The sequence below is a fragment of the Eucyclogobius newberryi genome, unplaced genomic scaffold, assembly GCF_026437365.1.
Source record: "Eucyclogobius newberryi isolate DKJ021-1_F unplaced genomic scaffold, fEucNew1.0.hap1 SCAF_12, whole genome shotgun sequence".
Classification (NCBI taxonomy): domain Eukaryota; kingdom Metazoa; phylum Chordata; class Actinopteri; order Gobiiformes; family Gobiidae; genus Eucyclogobius; species Eucyclogobius newberryi.
Genome location: NW_027315746.1, coordinates 8,611,578 through 8,630,703, shown reverse-complemented (window position 1 = coordinate 8,630,703; position 19,126 = coordinate 8,611,578). Strand labels below are relative to the sequence as shown.

Sequence of the window (19,126 nt, the reverse complement as noted above, 5' to 3'; positions counted from 1 at the left end):
TGCATATGAATTTAAATAGCAAAAAATGCTCTTTAGCTCACTTCAAACACTCAACAACGCTGCTTATTTTCAACATGAACACCTCTGCTTCCGTTCTTTGGAGCTTAATACCTCCATCAAACGCGATCCGCGCCCAAAACTCTCATTTCCCGTCTGACAGGTCATCAATACAGACGTAGCTAGTCAAAGTGTCAACGTAAAGACTAACATACAAATACTAATCGGACGAGAGTAACAGGCAGTTTAATCCCGACGCCTTCCATCGCGTTCAGGACGGTGATTGATTAAGCCGGCGCCGGTTGAACACTTCATAGAGTTTGGAGCGCTGCGAGTGATAGGCCGCTGTCGCCCGCCGCAATTAAAACGTCGGGCGAGATAAATTAGGTGCTCGTCCGAGTATTTAAAATATCTGCTGGTGCGTGAGGGACGTCGGGAGGTAATTGACACCTGGAAGAGTCGGAACAGCTTGTCGGACGCGTGTTTATTTATGCGTCACGTGTCGCGCTCGCGTGTTGCAGTGTTGTCACGATCGGTGGCGGTGCTCAGTTGTGTTACTTGAGCAAAAGTACAGATGAAGTGCAGGGAATTACTCAAATAACAGTAAAAGTATTGCATTTTAAATCGATTTACGTAAAAGTATTGAAGTTGAAAAAAGGAGGAAAAAACACAGATTTGGAGAAAAATGTAAGAGTCAAATTTGCAGATCTTTTTGGTCAAAGGAAGCAACTGAATATATAACTTAATTGGTCTAGTTATTTTTATTTTTTGGCAAAATCCATTCTTTGACTCAAATGTTTTGGCAGTTCCAAACCCAACAGAAAAAATACTTTACTTGGTTAAAAAATGGAGAAAGTACAGATAAATATTGATATATCGTGATGCTAAATTTGGTACTGATATCGTGGGCTGCTTTATCGATATATCGGCGTGAGTAACTTTTGATATAATTTACCTGATATAAAGTATTATTCAAATGGGTGTGTGTCATTTTTAGTTTGTCCCGGTCATGATTCGACAAAGAAAAACGTTGTTAAAATGTCTTAGGTTCTTTAAAAAATTGTGATACGCTGTAGAATATCATGAGCGATTTATCGATTATCGTGTGTATCGCAGTATCGTGATATCATTGTATCGTGAGCCGTGTGACGTGTATTGAATCACGAGGGACCCTGTGATTCCCAGTTCTAATCACAAATGTATTAAGGAAAAGCAAAATAGTATTTAATGTGAAATATATAAAAGTATAAGACATTTACTTTTGTACTTTGTTACTTTCACACTGGTCACAATAATACAATTTCAAACTCTATTTTGATAGTGAGGAAAATAAAATAAAAAAAATGTCATACTACAATGACAGTTAAAACACCTTTTCATCAGTTTATCAATATGGATATGTACCATAAATAACAGTAAAATACATAAAACTTTAGAACAAAAAACAAAACAATAAAAACTAAATAACAACTACTGTTAAACGCTGGTAAAAGATAGAGAATTAATGGGTCTTAAGATGAGATTGTATTGTGTTTTAAGCATTCAAAAACCTCCGCCTGTGCAATACTGGACCAAAGGATATTTTTAGATCAGGGCCAAATCATTATTCGTTCTTGGTCTGAGCAAAATGTGTCATTACTTTTTGAAATGTAATAATATTTTTTGGTTGGATGAATGTAGTGTTCCCAAAACTGTACAAAATCCTCAGAAGAACTCACTGACCCAGACATTACCCCATGGATGTATTATATTATCTGGATAGGGTACGCCCCCTCTGCCTCTGGCTCCAAATTGAGTAGTGGCCACTCTGTAGAATGCAGCCTTATGGTCGGACCATTTCAGGAGTTCGGCCTCTAAAATTACCAAACATGCTAAATTGTTTTTAGTCCAAAAACAAAATAGAAGGAATTTCACTCTTCAACTGTTTCTTAAATACTTAAAAAATAAATTTTTAACCTTCCGGTGAACGGTGTACGCGCACCGAGCGCGCACGTGACCCTCGTGAACGAGCCTCCGGAGAACACGTGACGGAAACTAAACACAAGCAGAAGAATGTGACCAGACGAGACCACGATACACGTAAGTTGTGTTTGTATGTCATTCCTCACGTTTCACACATCGTTCCATATGAAGTGTAAAACAACGATTACACAGTTAACACGAGTTAACACGAGCTAACACGAGCTAACGTAAGCTAAAGTTTAGCTACACAAAGATGCAACACGTCGTGATGGCTCGTGCTTCTGCAAATAAATAACTAATTATTTCTCTTACTAAATGTTCTAAGAGACAAAAGGTTAAGCACAGATCAAGGAAAACTAGAGAAAGAAGGGAAATAAAGTGATGTTTGTATTATGTGCTATAAAAAAACAACCAATAATTCAAATATAACCTGCTATAATGGGTCATATCTTACATATATAAATGTAAGGTGAGGTTTTATTACATATTTCATAATGACGTGTGCTGTGTTTAAACAAAGCACACGCTTGTTTTCTATAGGAATGTCATGGATTTACTTCCATGGAATATGTAGAGATTTAACAAACATGTCAGTTATGTTCTAACTTCTAAGGTTTAAACTTATGCATAAGTAAATGACTTTTGGTTCTAGCTTTAAAAATTAATGTGAAAAGAGGAACTTTTGTGTTACAGAGCAAAATGTAAATCTGTCAATAACATATTCCAGCTTTTCTCTGTTAAATATGCATAATATATCAATGTTCTAATGAGTATCTTTCTCATCTTCAGAGTGCTGACCAGTGAGTTTAGTCTGTCTGTGCTGTCCAGAGCTCTACAGGTCACTGCAGGTCACTACAGGTCACTACAGGTCACTACAGGTCACTGCAGACCTGATCACTGCAGACACAGAGTCATCTCAAGTAAACTCCTGACGACTCCAAAGCAAAAGGTATTTTAATAATAACTTCTGCCTCGACTAAAAGTAAACAGTGTAGAATCAGTACTTTGAATTTATAAAATGTCTGTTTTGTTATGACCAAAAAAACTAAATGATAATTGTTCTTCAAAAGAGCCACTGCTGTGTCACATGTGTCTGTGAAGCAGCTTCAGGACAAACATGTGAAGTGTATGTTATATGACTTTTATAATCTAATACATATGAAGTGTATGTTCTATGACTTGTATAATCTAAAGCTGTGACATGTTCTGTTTGTCTCTCAGTCTGAACGGAGGAGTTTACTGAAGTACAGAAGACTGCGTGCCATGGAAACACAGTCTTGTTAAATACTGAGATATTCAGTATTTAACGCAATAATGTCACATTCATGTGCTTATAACTGATGTAAAAAGAATGTTTATTTTACCATTATTATTAGTATTATCTTGTCTTACGCTGTTTTTATTTTATCTTTATCTTTATTTTCCCCCTCCATTCCTTATTAAGGTATGAGAGGTTCTGTTTATAGGAGTTTTTGTTTATAAGAGTTCTTCTATTAAGATTGATCTATTAAGAGTGTTTTTTAAACTTCCTATAAGTTATCTGTCCCTTTCCTCATGTGTGGACAATAAAGGAATATCTTATTTTATTCAGTTTGTTCTATTTGACTTATACAGGTTGTTTTATCATTGTTAATATTTTTATGTTGCACTGAATCACCAAAGCAAGTTCCACTGTTTGTGAATTCTGTTCTTTGACAATGGCAATACATTTTCTGATTCTATTAATGATGATAATAATAATGAACAGTACACAGACTCAAACTCCTTAATAAGGGACTCCCACATTGTAGCTTTAAAACTCATTGTAGCTTTAAAACTCAACTAAAACTGGCTAAAATCAATTTATCATTTGTAGTTATCAGATTTGCATTTATTGAACATGTTCATTCATGTTCATTATTCGTATCAAATACATTAATAAACAAATGTGTTTTGTATTTATTAAAGATTGACATGATAAAAAAACCGACACAAAAGGAAACTGAATATAATTAAATACTGCTTAACTCAATTATGTAACAGAATCGATGATTATATTTTATATTTCTTCTCATCTGATTAAAAAACATGCATATTGGCCAAATTATATTATGTAAATAAATAACTGAAAAGTTAATTACCCCTGATGCACCAGTGAAACTAACAAAAACAAAAAACTCCCAACAAATACCATCTGCATGACTTAAATAATATTTGTGTTGAATCATCAGACTATTGTGATCGAGAAACTCCCAAAAAATAATTATCTGTGTGGAGATTTGACTCAGTAAGAATGCATGTTTTTCAAGGGATTTAGTTTTTGTTTGTTTTTTTGTTTTTTTTTTAAAACAGAATACAAAAAAAAAGAAAGAAAAACAAAAACAAAAAAATAGATAGAGTATGTTTAATGCCATACTGGAACATTTGAGATAAACAGGCCTCTTTTAATTATTTCATAGACTTTTCACTTTGCCCATTTTCTCCAAAGATATTAGGAGTATTATAGTGTAAGAGTGTTTAAAATGGTACTGATGATGTTGATTAAAAAGCTCTTAACTGTGTTTCGTCCTCAGCGTGTGGAAAACTGATGAAGATCACGGGGCCGCAAACGGTGAAGACGTCCGGGACTCGATTCGGGGCCTGGATGAGTGACCCTCTGGCCTCGCTCAAAAACAACAGAGTAAGACGGGTTCTGACAAACTGTTGTAGCTGTAACGGAAAGTAGAGCAAGTATTCAAACTGGTGTGCGCGTACCAGCATCAGATGTACTATTACTTCAACATTCAGCGTTCTGCCTTTAGACCAAATGCACTTTATAGTCTAGACACTAAATATAGCAAAATATAACACGTGTATTTTAAAAAGGATTACATCAAACATAATGAAAAACTTGTCGACTTTCTACATTATTTTAATTACAATGTAAAATCTCTTTTTTTTTATAAAAGCCATTGATATCCATGATCTTCCGCAATGTACAGGTTTTTTTTTCATTTAAAAATGATGTTTCTCATAATCCAGTAGGGCTACAAAGAATAATAAGACTAATTGTGAAGGTTGACTATCTGTTGTTTTTTAATAACAAAGACGGCTGCATTATTAAATCAAAATGGCAAAATTGAATTATTATTAGGCCCGAGCGGCACAAGCTGGCGAGAGGCCTATTAATCTCGTAAGGCCGTGCGAAGCACCGCTGCGAAAGTGCGCACATAGTGCGCACGAAATCGAGCGCGAAGCGCTCGCCCACTTCCAAACACTCACTAACGCACTCCTTCACTCATGCACGCCCCGTGCATACTAATTAGTAGTAGGAAAATGGAACATTACCGTTGTAAACGGGCGAAGCCCGTGCAAAAGTGCGCACTAAACGAGCACTTTACATTGCGGTCGTCATCCCCATATAAAGCACTCATTTGCGCTAAGTAGCTCACGAATATGTTCCCCATCTCTTGCATGTTCCGTTCATATAAACATGTAATGCAAAAATTGAACATTATTACATTAAATTGAAATTTGGCGCAGAGGTAGATGGTGACAAGAGAAGTAAAAAATACTATTACGGCAACGCCGTCCGCCCAACCAAATGTCGGCCATATTGGTTCAAAAAATGGCTAAGCATGACTCGGGAGTTTTTCCAAACGTCGTACTTTTACGAACTCCTCCCAGGGCGTTGGCTCTAAAAAGCTGAAATTTGGTGAAAATGGTGCTGAGGAGTGGGACATCACGGTCTCTGTGCGGCGAAGAAATAAATTAATTTGGAGCCACAGCGCCCCCTACAGATTTTATATGGAGGTTAAATGTTTAGTTTTGCGAAATTATCAGAAATTTGACACACAACTAAATTTTAGCATCGCCATTAAAAAAGTCAATGAGACCCATGTCATAATTGTTATGGCGTTGCCGTAGCAATGACCAAAACCTCCCATGTTATTCCAATGGGGAAATCGCCAGAACATGTTTACACTTTAGACTTTCACAAACTCCTCCCAGGGCGTTAGCCCTATTAACGTGAAATTTGGTGAGACTCATCTTCAGGACCATCAAAAGTTATCCACATTTTTATTCAAAGAGTCACGGTCTCTGTGCGGCAAAGCCACACATTTTGCCAAGAATTCAAAATAAAATTGCTTTTTGATGGTAAAACAAAGGGGAGAAGATGTGACAGCGTCACAGATTCAGCAGTAGGCGTAATAAAAGGACAATTGGGGCGCGTTAGCGCCCCCTCCTCTTGCGGCGTGGTGGCGTAGCAGCGGCGGCGTGGCAAGGGCCGATCATTGCCGCTTGCGGCTTTAATTATTATTATTATTATTATTATGATGATTATTATTATGGTTAGTAATATTATTTGTATTATTTTTAATCAACAATACACTAAAAGCTTTCAGTTATAATATTTTTTAATTGTTAAAGATGTGTTTAAAAAGATCTCAATGAACAAAAAATATGAATTTGAATTTGTTGTTTTTTCCATATCCAATGGAATCAAATATTCTTCCTTAATCAAACGTTAGGAATAAAGTTTTGTATTTCCGTGTCTCCTCAGGTGTGGTACATGGACAGCTACACCAACAACAAAATCGTCCGAGAGTTCAAATCCATTTCCGATTTCGTGTCCGGCGTCGAGTCTCGAACCTACAACCTGCCGTTCAAGTGGGCCGGGACCAACCACGTGGTGTACAACGGCTCCCTCTACTACAACAAAATGCAGAGCAACATTTTGGTCCGCTACAGTTTCGAAACGGGCCGAGTGGTCACGCAGAGGGCACTGGAGTCCGCCGGCTTCCACAATGTCTACCCGTACACCTGGGGCGGCTTTTCCGACATCGACCTGATGGCGGACGAGCTCGGGCTGTGGGTCGTCTACGCAACCAATCAGAACGCGGGGAACATCGTCATAAGCCAACTCAACCCGGACACGCTTCAGATCCTGCAAACCTGGAATACAGAGTACTCCAAACGGAACGCGGGGGAATCCTTTATGATCTGCGGGACGCTCTACATAACGAATTCGCATCTCACCGGCGCTAAAGTTTACTACGCGTATTCCACCAAAACGTCCTCGTACGAGTACACGGACATACCGTTCCACAACCAGTATTTCCACATGTCGATGTTGGATTATAACGCCAGGGATAGGGCGTTGTACGGCTGGAACAACGGCCACCAAATTCTCTTCAATGTGACGCTTTTCCACATCATCAAGACCGAGGACGATTCGTAAAAAAAAAAAAAAACTACGAAATGCATCGTTTTCTCTGAATGTCGACTTATTGTTGCTGTGTTTTGCTATGTATCGGTCTCTTTGCTGACACTGAGCCACCCAATTTGGACAAAGTTGGGAATTTGTACAAGATAACGCTAAATCGACGTCTCATAATTCTATGCCACCCAAATACAAGTGAGGTTTGCCTTTTGGGTTGTGGACGGAACAGTTGGTTTTTGCAGTCGGATGTCGATCATGTTGAAACGGGGAGATGCCTGTGGGTTCAACGTAAGTGTGCGCTCGGACGGTTTTCGAGTTTACACAAAACGTTTCAGCAGTTGGCTCAGTGCACAACAATAACAACCCACAGCTCGTAGCTCCGTAGGGTTTTTTGTGGAATCGCACTAAAATCAATACTTTAGAGTTCATGGACTTACAAGAACTTTGCAGGAGGAGTTCAGTTTTCCGATCCGTGACGTAACTGCAACTGTCCAGGGAAAATTGAAACGGGGGTGATTTCTGCTGAAAAAAAATCACATCTCCGGCTGCGTCTTGGATGTGGAAACAACGTGGTTAAACGCTCAAAAATGTCCCGTAGTGCGTCCTTTAACGTCTACATTACGTGCCAATAATATCTGTGTAATATACTACATTAGCTATTACTTTGAAGGGGAACTACGTTTTTTTTTCTGCTGGTCACGTGGAATTGTATTGATTTGGAGGTATAAACGACGTATGTATCGTTCACTTATTTAATTTATTGCCTTTGAGTCATAGCATTCAACTGCATCTATGAAGAAAAGAAGATTTAAAGTGCCCCCTACAGGTCGGACGATTCATTGAACTATAATGCAGTCAAGATAAATATATTTTGAATTTCGCTAAAAATGATTTAAAAAAAAAAAAATGTACACATTTTTTGGGTTTATAATTTCACTTCCTGTTTGTAATTGATGACGTCACACTAGGAAATTACCCGGCGAACACTGGGAAAAAACTCATCTAATGTCACAATTTGTTTTATCTGACAAATATGTGAGAGCGACTTTATTTTGCTGAATTCATGTTTAGAGAGTCAAAAAAGTTGTTTCTTTGTGTAAATTATACATACACTTTGGAATCTGGAATCAGTGTCCCGTGTGTGATGTCACTTCCTGTCATTTCCCACAGATTTTTCAACATTTTCTCCACAAATACCTGCTCAATTGGTGTAAAACTATAATTTATATGTACAACGGGTACAAATACACCAAATAAAGTCAAAATTAGAACATTGTAAAAACCTGTCATAGGCACTTTAAAAACGTTCATATAGAGCGCCTTTAATTTAGCACAGTATGTTGTTGTTGTTGTTGTTGTTGTTGTTGCTGTTGTAAATTGAAACACATTTGAACTAAACCATAGCAGTCCATCCGAGTCCAATTTTTCTTCTTTCTCCAAATGTTTTCAAATTGTTCATTACGTTTCATATTATGCTGAATTACACCTACAGTCGAAAACTCATTCTCATTCAGCTCGTGTTCTCCCAACTGTTCTTTCTCTTTTCACCCCCGTTCTCATCCTTTCTCTGTTTTTCATAATGCCCCCATAATTCATCCCCACTTTCATTCCGCGCTCAACTTTTTCACTTCAGAACTTATTAGCACTCGACCTTGTGCGCGACAATGGATAAAAGCGACGGACCTTTTCGTAACCGTCTTTTTTGTGTCTGGAACGCCGTAATGTGTGTGCGTGACGTCGGGCACATTTGTATGCCTTACCGACCGGAGCGTTTTCTTTTACCCAAAGCGAAAAAGCTGTGCATGAATGTTTTTTTAATAGCGTTTTTACATATATTTGTACATCTGTATTTCGCCTTTGCACAACATGCCACAGTTTATTGATTTATTCATTCATTCAAAGTGAAAGGAAATGGTCCGTGTTCGTGCAGACATCAACTCATGACTTAGAATGCGTTGTAAATAGCAGGTCGTTCTGTACATACATAATTAAATAAAGTATTGTTTTCGGTAAATAGAGAGTGTGTGTTTGAATGCAGATGTAGCGACCTTCCGGCGAACTCGAGACGGAACAATCGCAAATGGAGCCGCACGGACCAGCGCAGTGGCCAAAAATGGATTAAATAACAGAATAAACGTGATACAATAATGACAGATTTGAATGTGCTTTCTATATATCAGAAATCAGAGTTGAATTATTGTTTTTTCATTTTTGATTTACTGTATAATACTCCTAGATTTACAACCTGAATCTTTTTTTCAAGGGTTAAGTCTCCAAAAATATAATCCAAAAACATACAAAATTATATTAAAATGATATACAACAGTTCCGAACAAAATAAAACAAAATATTATGCACCGTAAATTGGAAAAAATCCTCGGGAGGCGTGTCAAGATGATTGCTTTATTGAGATTTTGTGCTTGATTGTATTATTGAATGTAGAATCATCATGTTTTTAAAAGCAAAATGTTCTGCTTTGACACCCCACGCAGTAAAAATCCTATTACAACAGCATAAATGAAGGTAAATTAATTATTCTTGTACAGCTCGCCTAAAGAGACTTCACACGTCGTCGATTTAACCAACAGAACCAGATGGAAAATCAAACAGAGAAACAGTCGTTTGTGTTCACGATTACACTGACCAGAAACGTGAAATGGTAAAATCTCTGTTTATTCTCAGGATTTGTAACATAATATGTGACATTGTGACGTCGGCGTTGTCGGCAGGAGCTCGGCAACATCCATTTTTATGTGCGTAAACTTGCCAAGAATCTAGTGCAATTTACAAACCACAAAAATGGTTCCAGCGTTTCAAGCGTTTCATTTGCATTTTGAAAGATTTGCATTTTCAGATATAAAAAAAAAGTGGCACAACATGAGCCAAACAAAAGGAGCGAGAGAGAGCTCACTTTTGTAGAATAATAATGTCTTACTGGCAGAGTAGGTAGTACTTTGCTACAGTAACCTTTTAAAAATAAACCTGTACATCTCATGGTACTTTTCGGGCACTCCTTCTACTTGACTGGACAGTAGTATTTCACAGTGTAGCAGTATTCTTGAGTAAAAGTGTTGTCACTCTTCCCAAATGACAAAACTGCTCCTCCAGGTATGATTTAAATTATTTCCTGTCAATCTTGAAATAGCAGGTTTTTTCATGATTTAATGTTGGTGCCTCCAAATTACATTAACCACAAATAATCATTTCCTGGACCACTACTTTGTACTTCTACTTAAAGAGCCTGTATCCGATACTTTTTGCATAAAGTAAATAGGATTGGCCCCAGTGCAGATGTATTGTAAAACATTATGTGTGAACACGAGGCCACAGCTCTTTCTCTTTCTCTAAATATAAAGCATTAAAGCGCGCTAATGTTTGTTAGCTTTACCTCAGAATGTCATGAAAAGTGATTTTAAATGAGTATTTGGGAAGCTGTGAATGCGTTAGGTAAGTGATGGCCCTCAGGTCTAGAGACACGGAGGTCATTTACGGTTTTGAAAAACAGATCTAACATGTGCTCTTTTTAAATCTCTCTCTGAGTAAGTGCACAGCCTGATAATTAAAGCAAAATGATCTTCACTAAAGTCTGTGTTTTTGCGGTAAGCTGCGGTTAAACATTTTGAGGCAATTGTACTTCTGAGAATATATTTCAAACACCATATTCTCACTTGAGTTATGAGTAATATATGTCAGAAGCCACAAAGCTCTTACTCTTCCCAGTGTGAATACGTCTTCAAACTCTGTGACTTATGCTGACAAGGTTAAAGCTGTACGTGTTTAAATATATCTTAACTAGTTCCATTCTCGCACAAACCCTGTGGCACATTGTTAATATGTGTAGCCTTTGCATTGATTTTTGCCTGCTGTGCTCAGCTTTGGCACGTTGGCAAACCCGAGTGGCACACATACATTTACCCACTTCCAACCCATGCCCACATACCCCGCCTGCATCCCATGTGGGGCCCATACTGCCGGAAATACTGGACATGATGGTCAGTCGTACCTGGGAACGAAGGATACATTCTCTACTTTTATTGGTTATTATAGATTTAAAAAATGTTTTGCAATGGCATTTTTCGCTTCCGTCAGAAGTCTACTCCAGGTGTATCCAGTGACAGTTATCATGGCAGGAGTTTTGAGCCCTAAGCACAAGTCGTGTGGACCCGGATCACGAGCCTCTCCCGCAGTTAGCATTTCCTTGTGAATAATGAGCACTTTGACGCGATGTTATGACAAAACGTGACACCAAATTCCCTCCAGACATGTGCTTTTGTGCTCACTGGGACGTACACACACTTTCCCACTCTTCATCTGTCAAAACAAGGTTATTTTCTCTTTCTCATTTGTTTTTAAAATATCGAGTAGAATGGCTGTCCAGCTTGTTAATACAGTTATATAATTAGGATGTTATTCCCTTTGAACATTTTTATAGATTACACATTTATAAGTCTGAACAAAATAATTCGGTCAGAGGGTTATAGTGGTCATTGCTTAGTTTATTTTCTTGGTTATTTGAAAAAACCTAACCTTCTTTCAACACCTCAAAGCTTTTCGTGTGATTCTCCTTTACAACCTGGTGGAAAACCTTTATACCTTTTGCACTAGCAGTAATCGTCACAGTAAAATGTGGTATTGTAACACGATTCTACTCGACTGGTTCGTGGTTTAATTCTTCAGTGCAGCGGCCGTGAATCACTGCACGGCTGTATCAAAGCGCTCATTTCCGCTCTTATAAATGCTCCTCTCTAACTCCAATATTGACAAAACCCTTAAGTTTTAATGATGTCAGCAGGCGCTCTGATCAAAGCCGAGCTCTGGGACTGAACTGAAGATCTCACATGTGGAAGTGGGGCTGAGTATGTGGACCTAACGACGACACGAAGGACGTACTGCAGCTAAAGGCGGCAGAAGGAAGACGTTTTGGGGTCATGAAAGTGTCTGACCAGAGAAATATTACGGTCATTTTGATTTTACTGCCCCGTCTGGAGGAAACCCACCAAAACACAGGGAGAAACAGGGAAATTCGCACAGAAATGCCCGGGAATCGAACCTATGACCTTGCCACTGTGCCGCCGCAGTTGTTCCAGTATCAGTTGTTGTTGTTTTTTTAAATCGTTTATTGTTCTTTTTTAAGAACACAGAACAAGAACAACAAAAACAACAAAATAGAAACATAAAAAAGAAAATTAAATATTTTGGGTTTTTTTGGTTTTAAAAAATGTATATAATTATTTTGGTTAAATAGACGTAAATACCGACATAATCGCGACTAGTTAACTATAAAACATTATTGTAGTCGTACTTTGATGATATTAGTATTATTTGTAAGGCACAGTTCATGCAAAAGTAACTCAACGTGCTCAAAAACACATTAAAATCACAATACAATATACAACATAAAAGCATAAATAAATACTTTTAAAATGCTTTTAAAATTGTAAATTGCAGATAAAATTCCTTCAATCAAAAGCTCAGCGTAACAGAATTGTTTTTAACCTGGATTTAAACCCTGTAATAGAAATAAGTATTTGATTGAAAATAAAAAAACAAATGAATCTCTGACTTAAGCAGCCTTAATACTCAAATAAATGATTGTATTATTTTTGTTTTTAAAACCTTTCAATCATTTAATTTACTTTTTTATTTTTTTCATGTTTAACCTTTTATTTTTACATTTTAATTGGTTTGTATTTGTATTATTTTTACCTTCACATTTTTAATTTAGATTTTTTTAATTATATTTTTAACCTTTTAATTTTTCATCAAATTTTACTTGCATTTTTAGCCTTTTTCGTGTAATTTGTTGGAATTGACAATGTGAAAATACATACGAATATATCAATTAAAATGTCACAATCCCAGCCCAGTCACAAACACTTGGGCGTTACACTGTCAAAAGGTTGGTGGGTGGATTCCTGCTGTCCTCTCTGTAACGTGCCATCGAGCAGGACACTTCACTCCAGAAACACGTTGACAGCTGAAGGGGCAAAAGCACAAAATGGCTCCGGAGTTCACGTTCGTCACGATCCGCGGCGTCGACAAACAGACAGCACAATCATAACACTTATTGTTACGTGTGTTTTCGGCGGTGACAGCTGAAAGTGCACATTTGTCAACATCTCCTCAGCTCCTCGGGCCTCGTGTTTAGTTTTGTTCTGTTTATTCTGTTTTCTTATTGTCGATTCCAGTTTGTTCAGCGCTCAAAACTAAATTGGGCCCAGATTGTAAGTCGCAGCTGGCGGTTTTAAAACATTTAGAAAATCCTGGTTTTCGTTTAAAAGTCTGTCTCTCGGCAGGTGCCACTGTTTACGACGAGAGCTGTGCGATGACAAATGTTTCCTCCGTCTTTACACAGCGCCAGCTCCGGATATTTGTTTTATTGGTTTGTTTGTTTGGACTCAAGATATGTTTTTAAAAGCTTCATTTTTAGATGTTCTTAATTGCCTGACAAACCTTTTTTTATTGACTGATCCAGCTGGAACTTCAAGAATTCAAAGAAACAAATGCATAAGTTCAAAACAGTTTAGAAATCCTGGACGGTCCACATATTTTTTTATTTTTTCCAAATTTTGAATCTACAGAATTAGAAAAGTTGAAAATTCAAATTTGCTGAACACATTTTTTTTTTTTTTTTTAGATTGCAACTTTTAATTTTAAGGAGTCCATAACATACAGTAAGGTGGTACAGTACAGCCATAAATTGCACTTTGAAACAGTATTACTCAAGTAAAAGTGCAACAAAACGACTTAAGTAAGAGTGATAAAGATTTTTTGGGGGAAATAAGTCAAGTAAGAATAATTGTATGAATAAATGTCTGGTCGTAACATCTGATTTATCCTTTGAAGTTTATGTCATTTGAAGAAAAATCCTTAAGAACAATGAAACAAAGTCATATCTGAACAAGCAGGTCATTTAATATTGTCAACATTAAAGTGACGTGTGACAGGTTTTTATGATTTTCTCATTTTGACTTTATTTGGTGTATTTGTAACTGTTGTAAATATAAATCATAGTTTTGATGTCATCAATTACAAACAGGAAGTAAAATTATAAGCAGAACAGTTTGTTTCACACTCAAAACACAAATGACCCAGAGCGAAAACGTTTCAGAGACATAGAGGAGACATAGTGGAGACATAGTGGAGACATAGAGGAGACATAGTGGAGACATAGTGGAGACATAGAGGAGACATAGTGGAGACATAGAGGAGACATAGTGGAGACATAGAGGAGACATAGTGGAGACATAGTGAAGACATAGAGGAGACATAGTGGAGACATTGTGGAGACATTGAGGAGACATAGAGGAGACATAGTGGAGACATAGTGGAAACATAGTAGAGACATAGAGGAGACATAGTGGAGACATAGTGGAGACATAGAGGAGACATAGTGGAGACATAGTGGAGACATAGAGGAGACATAGAGGAGACATAGTGGAGACATAGTGGAAACATAGTGGAGACATAGTGGAGACATAGAGGAGACATAGTGGAGACATAGTGGAGACATAGTGGAAACATAGTGGAGACATAGAGGAGACATAGAGGAGACATAGTGGAGACATAGTGAAGTGGAGACATAGAGGAGACATAGTGGAGACATAGTGGAGACATAGAGGAGACATAGTGGAGACATAGAGGAGACATAGAGGAGACATAGTGGAGACATAGTGGAGACATAGTGGAGACATAGTGAAGTGGAGACATAGAGGAGACATAGATGAGACATAGTGGAGACATAGTGGAGACATAGTGGAGACATAGAGGAGACATAGTGGAGACATAGAGGAGACATAGAGGAGACATAGAGGAGACATAGTGGAGACATAGTGAAGTGGAGACATAGAGGAGACATAGTGGGGACATAGTGGAGACATAGAGGAGACATAGTGGAGACATAGAGGAGACATAGAGGAGACATAGTGGAGACATAGTGGAGGCATAGTGGAGACATAGTGAAGTGGAGACATAGTGGAGACATAGATGAGACATAGTGGAGACATAGTGGAGACATAGTGGAGACATAGAGGAGACATAGTGGAGACATAGAGGAGACATAGAGGAGACATAGTGGAGACATAGTGAAGTGGAGACATAGAGGAGACATAGTGGAGACATAGTGGAGACATAGAGGAGACATAGTGGAGACATAGAGGAGACATAGAGGAGACATAGTGGAGACATAGTGGAGACATAGTGGAGACATAGTGAAGTGGAAACATGGAGGAGACATAGTGGAAACATAGAGGAGACATAGTGGAGACATAGTGGAGACATAGTGGAAACATAGTGGAGACATAGTGGAGACATAGTGGAGACATAGTGGAGACATAGAGGAGACATAGTGGAGACATAGAGGAGACATAGTGGAGACATAGTGGAGACATAGTGAAGTGGAGACATAGTGGAGACATAGTGGATACATAGAGGAGACATAGTGGAGACATAGAGGAGACATAGTGGAGACATAGTGGAGACATAGAGGAGACATAGTGGAGACATAGTGAAGTGGAGACATAGAGGAGACATAGTGGAGACATAGAGGAGACATAGTGGAGACATAGTGGAGACATAGTGGAGACATAGAGGAGACATAGAGGAGACATAGTGGAGACATAGTGGAGACATAGTGGATACATAGAGGAGACATAGTGGAGACATAGAGGAGACATAGTGGAGACATAGTGGAGACATAGTGAAGTGGAGACATAGTGGAGACATAGTGGATACATAGAGGAGACATAGTGGAGACATAGAGGAGACATAGTGGAGACATAGTGAAGTGGAGACATAGAGGAGACATAGTGGAGACATAGAGGAGACATAGTGGAGACATAGTGGAGACATAGAGGAGACATAGTGGAGACATAGTGAAGTGGAGACATAGAGGAGACATAGTGGAGACATAGAGGAGACATAGTGGAGACATAGAGGAGACATAGAGGAGACATAGTGGAGACATAGTGGAGACATAGTGGAAACATAGTGGAGACATAGAGGAGACATTTTATCATTAACGTCTCTGTTTTTTAAAAATGTATATTGTGTTTTTTCTTGACTTAAAAAAAAACTAAAAAATGTATCTTAATTGTTTAATAGGCGACAAACTGACCAAGCAACATGACAAAAACATGAATTCAGGATGTTTTGCTTTCAATCCATAATGTCATATCCCAATAAAACCTTTGAGTCTGAATATGTGGCTCACCCAGTCTCCCGCACAAAATGTCCCGGCGTTGTGCTTTAAACAGTGTTAGTGCCACAGTGAGCAGAATCTGAAGTGTCCACACTCCTTCACTTTGAGTCAATACAGCAGCAGGTGATGGACCACTGCTGTCGCCCGCTTAATGCTTCATCAGGGACCCACGAGCGCCACACAGTCTGCAAGTACACAAAGCAGTAGCAAACACGTAGCAGTAGTACTTGTAAGTAAGAAGCGGTAAAGTAGAAGTAGATCTTGAACTGAGCTTGTTCAGGAGCTGAGGCTATTAGCTGGGCGAGTTAGCTCATCACACTTGCTTTAGGTAGTAGTCTGAGTAGTAGTAGTGTTAAATGTTAATATTTTTTAATAAATAGTATCATAGTTAATTGAAATAAGCGCCATTGTTGGATTAGAAAGGCTCTTGAGATACGGAAACTCGACCGACGGACCGTGAACCGGGACGAGGGGGCTCGCCGACAACCTCGTACCTGGGATTCAGTTCAATTCAGACGTTGGACTGCAGATGGCGCCGTCGTTCCTTCTGCTCCGAGTGAAGACACGTGACGCTTCTAAGGAAAGCAGCTGAGACGTGTCGAAGTAGGACACTAAATGCAGCTCTGGCCATAAGAATTCCACACTTATTCAAAGATAAGACTGTTAAGAGCTCGTTAATTGTTTATAGCGCTGCGAAACGTCTCTAGCAGAGGCGTGCGGTCAGGGCAATCAAAGCAAGCAGTGATTGACCAACAATCTAAAATTACCGTGTGTCACAACTATATTTAAATGGCTCAGAAATATATCCAAATAAGCCCGTTCCCCCCTCGCTTCTGCTGCTGAAGCTCGGCTGAAGTCACGGTGTCTTTTACTGACCTCTACAGGCCGCTGAGCAGTACTGCGGGAAGCTTGGTTCTTCTTCTCCCGCAGCTGCTCAGTCTGTGACCGTGTTCAGAGGCCCGTTCACTAAAAACAGTCTTGGTTTGTAGCTAAAGCTCTGTTCGTGTTTGGATGATTAGAAGATAGTTAGAAATTCAGGCGGTATTTCAATAAAACAGAGCGCTAAGTTGTGTAGTGAATGAATTAGTGATCGGCAGGACAAACGGGTACGATAGTGTAGTTCAGTTGGAGAGAGCGCGGTTTGAGACTGACCTTTGCGTGTATGTGTTTTTATACTTTAGCGCACAAATGTTATCCACTGATTATTGATGGAACACCCAGAGTCTGCTCGCATCCGTAAAGGTCACCGCACGTTACTGGTCTATAGAGGTATACGTTGGCCAAAACAACATTTTAAAAAGTAATACAAAGAGATGTGGGACGACCAAATAAACTGCTGGATCACTGATGGTAAATACGTTCGTCGCTCTAGTGTCAGAACACAGTCTTGTTCAACAGACAATAAAGCTTTTTCAATCTTGAATCCGCTAAATTCAGTATTTGTTGTTGTTGTTGTTGCTTTTAATGGCGACCGGAAGCCAACTGCAAAGGTGCATTTACCGCCATCTACTTTAGAATTTAGACTTTGGTGTTGGGATCCAAGTGTTACGTTAGCGGCAGACTTTATTCTTATTTAGGATTGGTTTGACATCAGGCAAACTGAACATTTTGACGCATCTGAGCTTTTTTTTTGTGACGTATTGAGAACTTTTCAACATTCAAAGAGACAGAATGGTGTGTTTTGTCGTTCTTGTCAATTGCCATGGCGACGCTGCCAGATTTTCACCACACTGAAACCCATGGACTCGGCCACCGGGTCAGTGAGAGTAATAAAAGCACCAAAGTACATCAATAATTACCATAAACGCACACAAAATAGTGCACCGTGAACTTAAAAGTGGAACAAAGTGGCAAAATACACGTTTGATAAGTTCGTACTCAACCGTTTATCATGATTTCAAACCATGCTTGTTGCCGATTTGTCTGCCCTTCACGCGCCGTCTTTGTCTCATTTCAACTCCTCAAAAGTCCCGCGGACGTCGAAAAGTCGTGTAAATGCGACGTCTTTTGTGTGTTAGAAGAGCGGGAGGAGACGAGAAGGCATTGGCCCATTGTTCAACCGTCTATAAATACGTCTATAAATACCTCCATCTGAATGCTCCGTGATTGGTGAATAGATACGATGAACGTGGAGAGCCGTGTGGTCCAAAAGTAATCAACGTCTAAAAAATGGGCAATCACCATCTTCTCACATACAAATGCACTGGACTCTCAAATGTGTGGGAGAAAGTAAATGTGGCGCGGAGGATAAATAACCTTTGTGGCCTCTGGTGTCGGATAAAACTGCCCTCAATTAAACTCAGAGGCGGCTCTCGGGCTCTAAACAGCCTCAAAAGGGTTCTAATAGTGAGCAAAATGCATGGTTAAAACAACAGTTGAGTTTTATATTCGTATAAATATATATAAGGGGGAAGATGGCTCTGTGAACATTACACTCATGCCTTTTCTGCATTGTCTTAATATTCTCATTTTTGAAGAACGTTGCTGTAATTAGTTTCTATTCAAATTGAAGAAACTTTTGAATCTCTACAATCTGTGACTTTCTAAACTAAACTTCGTGTTCCGGTTCGTTCTCTGAGGGCCTAATTAAAGAGGTGATTTTGACTCTTGATGGTCAGTCGCTCGTCCGGACTCTTCTCGTCTCCCGCGGTGCAGGTGCTTTGTGGGAGGACTCTTCTCCACAGACTAATCATAAAGAATCATGAGGAGTGTTTGTGGCGGTCTCTGTGGGAGCCAATCAGCATCGAGCTGGTGGGCGGGCCTAAGGCAAACGCACAGGACGGCAG

General features: G+C 38.9%; 1 protein-coding gene across 1 annotated transcript in view; it reads left to right on the top strand.

Moving 5' to 3' along the window:
• LOC140356025 (noelin-3) overlaps nucleotides 1-7,359 on the top strand; it is a 38,495-nt gene extending 31,136 nt beyond the window's left edge. Inside the window, exons 5-6 of the mRNA XM_072440715.1 lie at nucleotides 4,512-4,618; nucleotides 6,482-7,359. Of these exons, the coding sequence (XP_072296816.1) occupies nucleotides 4,512-4,618; nucleotides 6,482-7,159 (785 nt within the window). The 3' untranslated portion in view covers nucleotides 7,160-7,359. The remainder of the gene's footprint in view (nucleotides 1-4,511; nucleotides 4,619-6,481) is intronic.
• Nucleotides 7,360-19,126: the final 11,767 nt, after the last annotated feature.